This window comes from Myotis brandtii, unplaced genomic scaffold (genome assembly GCF_000412655.1).
Source record: "Myotis brandtii unplaced genomic scaffold, ASM41265v1 scaffold822, whole genome shotgun sequence".
Taxonomy (NCBI): domain Eukaryota; kingdom Metazoa; phylum Chordata; class Mammalia; order Chiroptera; family Vespertilionidae; genus Myotis; species Myotis brandtii.
The window spans coordinates 598749-609643 of NW_005371333.1; the positions used below are offsets into that span (position 1 = coordinate 598749).

The 10895-nt window shown below is 39.8% G+C and overlaps 1 protein-coding gene across 7 annotated transcripts in view; it reads left to right on the plus strand.

Moving 5' to 3' along the window:
- The window catches only part of INPP4B (inositol polyphosphate-4-phosphatase type II B), a 484095-nt gene that overhangs the window by 293079 nt on the left and 180121 nt on the right, over positions 1 to 10895 (plus strand). For 6 of the 7 annotated variants that reach the window (XM_014531700.1, XM_005884189.2, XM_014531699.1 and 3 more), the window contains one exon: positions 1112 to 1191. In XM_014531700.1, the coding sequence (XP_014387186.1) occupies positions 1112 to 1191 (80 nt within the window). Of the gene's footprint in view, positions 1 to 713; positions 776 to 1111; positions 1192 to 10895 lie in introns of those variants that run through there. The other variant, XM_005884190.2, reaches the window with a different exon arrangement.

The window sequence follows — 10895 nt, forward strand, 5'->3', positions numbered from 1 at the left end:
TTCTATGTTAGAACTTGGAAAAGAGGGAGAAAAATGTGGACCAGAAGCTTTCCTTTCTTGTTATCAACAATTACTCAGCATGGACACAGCCTTTTACGCATGGAATAATTGCACACTTTCCTCTGAAAAGACCCAATTGGCCTCTGGTCTCTCATTCTAGGGAAGCCTGATAGCAGACTTATGAAGACAGAACGTTCTGGAAGATGTAGTGCTGATCTTGTAGCATATTACAATGTGTTAGGCAGCAATGGCACAGACAGTAATATGGGATTGATATTTTCTTCTTTACTTCTTGACCTTGAGGGGAGAATGAGAAATCCTATTTATGGTATACCACAATACTGTGACTTTTAAATCAGAAGAAGCCAGGAATGTTAAAAAGAGATGAAATATTTTTTTTTTATTTGGGAAAAGCACAACCAATTTAGAGTTTTATTCTTTACATTATGAGTCAAAGAGTGGAGAAAGTAGATATTCATAGATAGTCAACACCCGGTATGATAGGTTAAAAAAGCAATTTTAGAAAATGTAACTGAACAAGTCCCATTATTTTGTGTGTGTCAGGATGAAATTGTCCCATGCTAGGATAGAAATAACAAAGGAAACAAACGCTTTTAAGCATTGCTGTGATGGGGGAAAAATAGAGCATTTCTATTTATAACTTGTCCAGAGTCCCACATAAAAATAGCTCCAACAACCAGATTTGCTCATATCTGGAATACAACATTGTTGCTGCCAGTGACGAAGAATTCTAATAAGAGCGACAGTGACATTGGTAAATATTGAAAGTTTAGCATCTTTCTTTTACCCCAGCTTTCATAGGGGGAGAAAATTAGCTAGTGGAACAGTCCTGGCTTCTGTGTCACACATTTTGTTATTTTCCAGGCTGTTTGTCCTTGTTTTTAATGAAAAGGATGCATTTGCACCCCTGGGACTTACCCCATGAGGTGGATATATCAGTGATGATTGTATTTCTGTCCGTGAAATGTTTATCAGGCTAAGAGATTTAACATCTTATTCTTCTAGAGACTAATTTTGTGTGATTGCTATGGCAGCAGATATGTTAGGAACCTCAGAAGTTAATGAAAACTGTTCTTTCTCTCATTTTCAGCGGAGCTTCCTGGGCTATGCCAGTTTTAAAGTGGGGGAGCTACTGAGGTCAAAGGAGCAACTGCTAGCCCTGAGCCTGAGGTGGGTCTCTCGGTCTGCAATAATACCATTACAATGACTAGCCCGCAATATTTACTGAGGGCTGGCTGGGTTTGACAGTCATAGTTCTCGCAGATGTTTAGATGTCAGCTCTCAAAGGGCTTACATTCTCCATTGCAACAGGTTGAATTGAAACAGCAATTATTCAAGCTCACATTCAAGTTCACGTTTCAGATTGTCAAAGTTTATTAGCCCTTGTGGTGGGGGGTGGGGGGTGGGGAGGGGAATTGCATTATCATTAAAGGGATGACATTTGTTTGAAAGTAAGAAAGCAATAGAAGTGATGAGCAATGTTATTAAATAATTTGTGTTACTTATCAAAATATTACTTTTAAAATCAAGTGCATTTCTAGGATTGAAATATATTGGCTAAAGGCATTGCAGATTTTTTGATACTAGAGGGTAAAATGGTTATTTCCTTTTTTAAAGCTTATTTTGTTGCTATCTTAAATATAAACATATGTTAAAATAGACTCATATTGAAAGAGACAATAGATAGAGCTGATTTATAGTATAAGGACAATTTCTTTTGATATAGAAGATGAGATAATTACTTTAGGAAGTTCTATAGTGTTTTAATAATAAAAAGAGTGTTAAAAATATTTTTTTAAGTTTATAATAAATTTGAAACAATAATATGTTACTATATAATTGTATTCTTTTACAACTATGTGTATATGGAGTGGAGAATACTGCCTTGTGATATTTATATAGTGTAAAAATGGTATAGAATCCTAGTTGTAAACTGAAGATGCCCTTCTTTTGATGAAATATAAAGATGACTCTCAGGGACAAGGTAGTATCTTAAGTTTGTTTGCTGTCTGACCCAGCCCCCAAGGACCACTTATTACCAAGAATTTATTTTAGTAAAAATGCTGTGACGTCTGTTGGAAGTTGTACTGCTGGCTGTCTCCTTTTCTGATTAGTACTGACTCATACAGTTTTGCATTTTGACTTAATAGGTAGTACACAATTTAAAGTAATTTATATTCATGCCTAAAAGTAAGCGTTGAAGCCACTATCTTCTCTCTGGCTTCCCTTAGGCTGTCTCGTAAACATCTGTTATTTTGTTGTTGTTGTTGTATTTTATTTGGGAAGACATTTAAAATATTTATAGTGTGGGGGGTTTTATTCCCAATAAAATTTTGTTGCATTTATTTTCAGTCTGAAGGGTGTATGGGCCGGCTGAAAAGTCTAGTTTTTCAAAGGCACTGGGGCCCTGGAAAAACCTGTTACCAGCCTAGCTTGGTGGTTAGATCTGACCAGAGTGTTGCTGGGTTAAAACTCGGAGCTAACTTAGAACTAGCAGCAGGTCATGTGTTTTCTAGATAAGATGCTGAGCACTTTATTCCTCCTTTTGCTGACTCACAAGCAGCAGTTGTGATTTTATCATAACTGTCACTAACAGCGGCGTGCCACACAGCATTTAGACACTGCCTGGGAAACCGAAATCAGGGGACTGGAAATTGTTGGTAAAATGGAAATTAGTGACTACATACGATGCCTTTGAGGGAGGGTAGGAACAGAATGGTCAAGTTGAGAGTACGACCCTTGGAAGGGAGATAGGAATATAATAATTTCAGATTTAGAGGCTATCAAGACAAATTTCCACTTTTGATTTAATACCCCTAATTCCTGTTCAGTTGAGTTTGATTGTGTTTAAGGAAAACAAATTGAAAAACAATGAGTTGCATTTTCTAGAATAAATAATTGTTGAAAATCAATTCTGAAATGGCTAGGTTATTATTTTTTTTTCCCTTTAGTGCTTTGCCAAGTTTTTCGATTTCCCTCCCTATGAACCAGACACAGTAGACTTATCATAGCCTGTGATTTCTGGTGCTTCATGTTTTTTTACTTCTGATGTAATTCATCTTCTCTCTACTGACTAGAGAGTCTCTGAGGTACAGAGCTGGGGAACATTAGGTCAGGAACAAAAAGCTTGTTTTGGGTTGTTTGTTTTGTTTTAAATATTTCCTTGTACTGATTATATCTGACTTTTATTCCACTTATAGTCCAGACATTTTAACACAATACAATTCTCAGGTTGTTATGTTTTAAAATATAGAGATGTGTGGGAAAGGCTATTAAAGAAATAAACATTCATCTTCTGTTTATTTTTAAGATTTCCCTATTTTATATAACATTTATAGGTATACATATTGATGCATATACATATGTATCATAGAGTGTGTTGTTGCATATGTATTTGTTTATCTGATTTTTAGGACTATTTTGCTTTCCCACAAACCATAAATACTTATTTTCTACCATCAAATATTTGTGCTTAGAGAAGTTAAGATCCAAATTATGATGTCTTTACATTTTTATTATGTTTTATTAATTTAACCTTCATAAATACACATACACACTTCATTTTTGTTGTTTGTAAAAACAAAAGAACAACAGATAAACCCTACATATTTGAAATGTAATCCCCCAAAGGCTTGTTCTTCACTCCAGAGCTGGAAATAATAAGGAAAGGCTCCTTAAACTATGACATATGGTTTTCTCCACAAGTGCACTCAGCGTGATAAAGACACGAAATTGCCACCATCATCTCACATGTTGGGAGCCCACGGGTGTCCTAGACACCCTAGGGCAGTGAATCAGAATAAGTTTGTTCTTAGAATCCTATGAGTGCCTCTGAACCTCCGCAGTAACCTGAGATGCACCTTGGCCATAGTCTGACAATACAGTTTTAAATGATAAATTATTTTTCTATTCAAATTAAATTAAACTTGTTTAGAGTTTTAATCTCTTACTACTACTACTATGCTTTTCCTACACAGAGATAAAGACTATACACATCATCTTACTTTAAACACCAGATATATTCTTTAAAGTTCTGTGTATGATGGAATGCTTCTGTAACAGCACCTTTTCTTATCAATAGCTACTTGAACCTCAGAGATGAATTTTAAAAACCACATCCATGTGTCTTAATTGTTATATCTATTTTGAATACATTCTACTCTCTTTTGAAAGTCTTCCAGTTAGCTTTCCTAGGTACTAAAAAGCAGGAGTGCAGCCAAAAGTTCTGATGATTTGGCAACACTAATTTTTCTGTATGTCTAAAACATTTTCTCTATTAAACTATAGGCTTGGTGCATGAAATTCATGCACTGGTAGGGGCCCTAGGCCTGGCTGGGGATCAGGACCAATTGGTGGGGCAAGTGGTGGGGCATTCGGGGCCCCCGATCACACCTGCCTTGGCTGGTGCTGCCCGCTTACCTGCTCCACCATCCTGCCGCAGTCCTGCTCTTCTTGGGGCCCATCGGGGCCGGCAGTGCCTCCAATGCAGCCTGCTGCCAGCACCGCTGACACCCGCCATGTTCTGTGCCACCCCCTAGTGGCCAATGAACATCTAACTCCTGGTCAGTCGAACTCCTGCCCTTGGGGATAATTTGCATATTAGCCTTTTATTATCTACACTAATAAACTCATACCTGCCTTGGCTGGTGCTGCCTGTTTACCTGCTCCACCATTCTGCCGTAGTCCTGCTCTTCTTGGGGCCCATTGGGGCCGGCAGTGCCTCCAATGCAGCCTGTTGCCAGCACCACTGACACCTGCCATGTTCTGCGCCACCCCCTGGTGGCCAATGAACATCTAACTCCTGGCCAGTCGAACTCCCGCCCTTGGGGATAATTTGCATATTAGCCCTTTATTATCTACACTAATAAAACAGAAACATGCAAATTGGTGTCACTCTGCTATGCTCACCAGCCAATCAGCTGAGTATGCAAATTAACTCAACAAAGATGGTGCTTAATTTGCATATGCAGGCACGGAGCAAAGACTGAAGACTGAAGAGGCTTGGCTTCTCTGCTGCGGCCGGAGCAAAGGCCTGGGTCCCAGATGTCGGTGGAAAACCAGTGTCAGCAGCCAAGGTGTCGGTGGACCAGTGTCGGCAGCCAAGGGAAGGAAGGCCTATTGCATGAATCTCTTTGTGCAATGGGCCTCTAGTATAGGATAAGGGCAGTAGACATTGACTGGTGGCCAATAAACCCTCTTTGAGAGAGAATATTCATGATTAATTATACAACAGAATAGTATTATACTTTATTAAATACATCAATGGAAAAGTTAAAGGATGTGAATGGCATATAAAAAGCTAAGTTAATTGATGCTTTTATGTAGAATTTATTAAGAAATGCACATCAGAAAGCCTGAAAGTATGCATAAGAACACTGCATTATTTTCTTGGGCATGAACAAGCAGAAACACAGACAAGTCAGTAGCAAATGCACACTCATGATTGATCCAGACATGTCTAAGGGGAGACCTCGCGTCCTGGAGCGCTTCCTTCCCTGCGCTTTCGGTGCGATTGAAGCTCTCCCAGAATGGATCCTCTGATTCTGACACTGACTTTGACCTCATAGACGTGTGGGAAGAGGTAACTAACACTATTTGAGCTTCATGAGGGGTTAGCATTTCCAACATCTTGTCAAATTTGATCTTTTAATAACCTTGCCTGGAAGGTGGTATTATTCCTGTTTCACTCCTCAGCACGCTGAGGAACAGCAGTTGGATTTGCTAAGGTCACTCAGCTGGGATGGGATGGAAACATGGAGAGGGGAGAGAAGGATTCTCATAGCAAGGATTTCCTAGAGCAGAGACATTCTGCTTAGAATCTTAGGATTCAGTGATTGTAGAGCCCAGAAGAGACCTTGGCACTGCAGGTTCTTCTCGGACACATTTAGTGGCGGGGACTCAAACTTGGGAAGCCAGGCATCTTTTCCGTTTTCAAACAGGTCCGTGTTAGAAAAGTATTCTTATTTTATCCTAAGTTTGACTGCCCTGCGGTGGTCCCAGCTCTCTTTCATGGTGTTAAGTAAAACAAGTCTCCAGCTTCTTCTCTGTGATCACATTTGAAAGCAGCTATTTTGTCCAACAATAAATCTTTCCTCCTTTTTATTCTCAGGAAAGAATGTAATTAACAGGACAACAGATTTTCATACTTTGGTTCAAGTCCCAGCTTTGTCAACAACTGTGTCTCCCCAGGCTTATCTACTCTTTAATGTCTGCTAATAGACGTGGTAATGACCTCCCTCCCGGGGTGATTCTGGGCAATTAATAAATGTAATCATGAGCTATGCACTTCCTTGCACTAGTGAAACATGCTCTATAGAGGTTGTTTTCCTTGTTTCTTGTTTAGTTTGACATCTACAATTCTCCAAATTGGTCAGTAGCCCAGGAGTTGGTTTAACCTTCGGTCTGGACATACCATTTCTATTCCCTGAGGAATGGATACTTACCTGAAACCTGAATTCCGGCTTCAATCGCTGTGACATGAGACTTGACTTCTTAGGTGCAGATGCCAGCAAGAGGCCTACGGAGAGCAGTGTGTTTGGCTGAAACAGGCAGCATCCCAATAGAGTTGGGAAAAAAATCAAATTTGTTTGACTTAATACGTTAGCAATATAGCACTGAACTCAGGACAGAAATTCATAAATGCATCACAGAGTGTCAGCTGCTTTTAGAGTTTACTGATGCATTTTATTGCTGAATACATCAAAAGCAGCCAACAGAAGTCAATTCAAGTAACACCTCTCAGGAGTGGACTGGGAGAATGAAGGGAGCATAGAAGTAGGGGCATTGGCTTCTAAAACTGATTTTATTCGTTTATTAAAGTAACTGTGATAATGTCCTTTAGGGACCCAATTGCTTAAAATGATCAAAAGTCTCTACATGAGCACTTTGTCATAACTGTTCCAATTACATTGATTTGTCATAAAATCAGAGAATGCAGAGTGCATAGATATTTTCAGATTAAGACAGTAGAAAAGTGGGAAGAGCACATTATTTGGAAACAGCCCAGAGACCAAACCCCCGGTTCTGTTGCTCAGCAGGATGGCTGATTGCTCTGAGACTGTGTTCCCATCTGTGAAATGCAGGCAACGGTGGTGCTCACCTCACAGAGTTGTTGTTAGGCTCACATGAATTATTAATGTAAAATGTTTACAATTGTGCCCAACACATAGTAAGTGCCCAATAAATGCTAGCTATAATTTTTTATGTTCCTTTCTTTGATTCATTAGTTCTCTAGCCTCAGGCTGTGTGTGTGTGTGTGTGTGTGTGTGTGTGTGTGTGTGTGTTCAGGTGAGGGTTAGATAGATTGTACACAACCAATGTTGTGTACCTGAAATGGTATCTGATGCAAAGCAAGGTGTTCATCATGGTCATTTCCTATTGTTAACATTATTATCATCAGTGTTATTATTTTTATTTAATTCAACTAGACTGTCTTTCATTTATCATTTATATGGTTCTACAATTAAGTAGTCTGCATTTGTCTTTATGTTCCTAATCCATTTTTATGTAGGTCTGACCACAGAAACCAAAGAGCACTTTCTTAGTTTGCATTATTCAAAAGACATGGTATTTGTCAGATTGCAAAGTAGAGTTTTCAGTCACTGGAGGGATAGCACATACTAGAGTACTTCAACAGCAACTCCATTTGAATAGCAAAGCCTGAAATCTTCCCTCTTTTAAAATGCAAATCACATCCAGTTAATAGCTGTATACAAATACCTACCTGCCCAGGAAGTTTGAGAGCTAATTTAGCTTTGAAGATAATTTTCAGGAATGATTAGGCCTGCAAGGAATTATGTTTGACCGGAAACTTTTGTATTGGATTCGCCCACATTTACCAAAGTCACTTTCATCATTATCACCCTGTGTTTCTGCTGCTCTGGACACATTTATAGCAGCTTTTCCAAACAGGTTTTTTTTTGGAACACTGGTATCCTTCAGTTATATGTATATGTTTATTGAATGAAGAAGTTTTATGGTCAAATTATTTTGAAAATGCTCTATTTTAGAAAAGTGAGGTGGGTTTCCTTGCTGCAGGACTTCTCAGAGCCTTAATGAATCCTGTTGGCCCATTGGAACTCTCAGAGGGCAGGTGTCACCTGCAGCTTTTCCAAAACTAATCTGAACACAAGAAGCTTTCTTTGTTCACAGCTTAGCAGACACGGTGTCCCAGGAAACACAGCTACGTAATTTAGAAAATGCTGGTTTAAACCAAGAACATGTCGCCTTCACCCAAATGAATACTCGCTCTTACGCACGCTACTTTCGCTCCCACACACCATGCCCATATCCACATGCTGTAACTCAACTGTTTCTCTCATTCCCCATCACAAATCCACAGGCATTGCCAACAGTGTGGCATTTTACATTCCATTCATGCCATGTTTTATATAGACATCATCTTGTTTACTTTGTACAAAACATATGGAAAAAGAGGGACAAAAGACATGCTCAATCTTTTATGTCCATTGACAGATTTTTTAAGCTTCCATAAGTGGATACACACTTATTTTCACAAATCACCTAATAATGTAACTGTCCCAAATGGAGCTTAGCTCTTCCCCTGAAAGCTCTGCCTTTTGGTGCTTTTTCTTTCTGGGTTAAACTAAGAATCATCATTTTTAACTCATCCTTTGATGTTAATAATTTTTAAAAAATATATTTTCTTTTAGTGATTTCAGAGAGGAAGGGAGAGGAAGAGAGAGATAGAAACATTAATGATGAGAGAGAATCACTGATCTGCTGCCTCCTACACACCCCGCACTGGGGATCGAGCCCACAACCTGGGCATGTGCCCTGACCAAGAATCGAACCGTGACCTCCTGGTTCATAGGTCGATGCTCAACCACTGAGCCACGCCAGCCGGGCTGATGTTAATAATTTTAATAATAGGAGATCCTTATCTGATCATGTTCTTCTCCTATTTTAAACTTTATATTCCTTCCTACTTTCCCCTCACCCCCAAATAAGCAAGAATGTGAACATGAACATATGCAAAAACCTTGGCCAAGATATACAAAACAGCACCTCTGCTTTTCAGCCTCATCTAAGCCACACACATTGCTCTCGACACTAATCACCACTTCCTCCCACTTCCTCCCTGGTTTATAGTGACTTCCCTGCACTTTGCATTTTCTAAATGTGCAGTCAGAGTCCCTGTGTTTCTCTGAGCCCAGTTTCAACTTGGGGCAGCAAGAGAGCACAGCAATGTTTGTCTGTGTGTCAGTGTTACAACTTCACTTCTTGCCCACGCTGCCTTTCGATTATTTTTCCTCCATTTGTGATACCCCTTGCCAGGGAACAAGCACATCCAGAAGACCCTGGTGTTCTCCAAATGTGCTATCATTAAAAACTGAGAGACCAGTCTCTCCAAGCATGTCAGTGACAAGGTCGGGTCGCCATCCCCCACGATGGCTTACATCAGCTCCTCAGTCACCAAAGGACCATGCCTCTGTCATCAGGCTTGGGAGTGGGTGCCAGAAAAAGCAGGTCAAAGCTAATCATTCCTGCTCCAGCTAACAGAGGCTAATGATCCCTAGAAGGCCATAATTTTTTAACTGTGTTCCCAGTGAGGTTTGACTTTGCTTTTCCATTGACACATTGTCAGTTCTTAATATATATGAGTGAGCTGTGCTGGAGATGTCATGCCTCAGAATATATAGAAAGTGACCTGCCCCTTGACGATGCATTTCCTCTATAGCAGTGGTTCTCAACCTTCCTAATGCCGCGACCCTTTAATACAGTTCCTCATGTTGTGGTGACCCCCAACCATAAAATTATTTTCGTTGCTTCTTCATAACTGTAATTTTGCTACTGTAAACAATATGTAATTATATATGTGTTTTCCGATGGTCTTAGTTCAACCCCCAAAGGGGTCGCGACCCACAGGTTGAGAACCGCTGCTCTATAGGGATGCTCTACCCCAGGATTTTCTACCCTAACCATTAAATGAAATGCACTGATGTCTCTGGTTCCGCGTCACAGCATGGCTGTCTCATGGTAAAAGTGTGGTTGAAAGAGATTCTTTGCGATAGGACTTCATTAAGATAAGGAATGGAGTCAGGAAAAGAAAGAAGACTACTTTGTGAATGGGAGATAAGGAAATAGAAAACACAAAAATAATATGATAAACGATTTTAACAAGGCAGAAGAGAAGGATGGGATCAAAGATAAAATAATAGAGATAAACAGGAATAGGCAAGTTTATTTTACTTCACATTATTACATTTTGCATCAATATAAACAAACTGTTTTTCTCAAGGCTGTGTTACAAGGCAGGGAGAGGTTGTTTCTAGCAATGGGCCCAGCTTTATTATGGGTGATCCATTGGGTCCCTTGATGAAAATACTTAAGCTTACTAGAATGCAATAGATAATTAGGTAACTAAGGATTCTTCTTTATTTTATTTTATTTTATTTTTAGGATTCTTCTTTATAACATTGTGTGGCACTGATGACTTTGTTATATTATGGGGCAATTTTACTATCTTGCATAGAAAGCTTTTAAAATTAACTGAAATGATTGAAGGCAGGTTAAATTGGACCTGACCTAAGTGCTACTGAGGCTATATTACATTACTTATTACAATAGCAAATGAAATGACTAAATTTGCATATATCCTATATAATAAAAGCCCAGTGACTGAACAGCAGAACAACCAGAACGACCAACCAGTCGCTATGACGTGCACTATGACGTGCACTCATGCAGGAGCTGCCCCCTGGTGGTCAGTGCGCTCCCACAGTGGGATTGCCGCTGGGCTGACCAGGATAAGCGGTGCTCCCACAGCGGGCTGATCCCCGCAGGCCATGCCCCCCACCAGTGCATGAATCCGTGCACCAGGCCTCTAGTGTGTGTGTGTGTGTGTGTGTGTA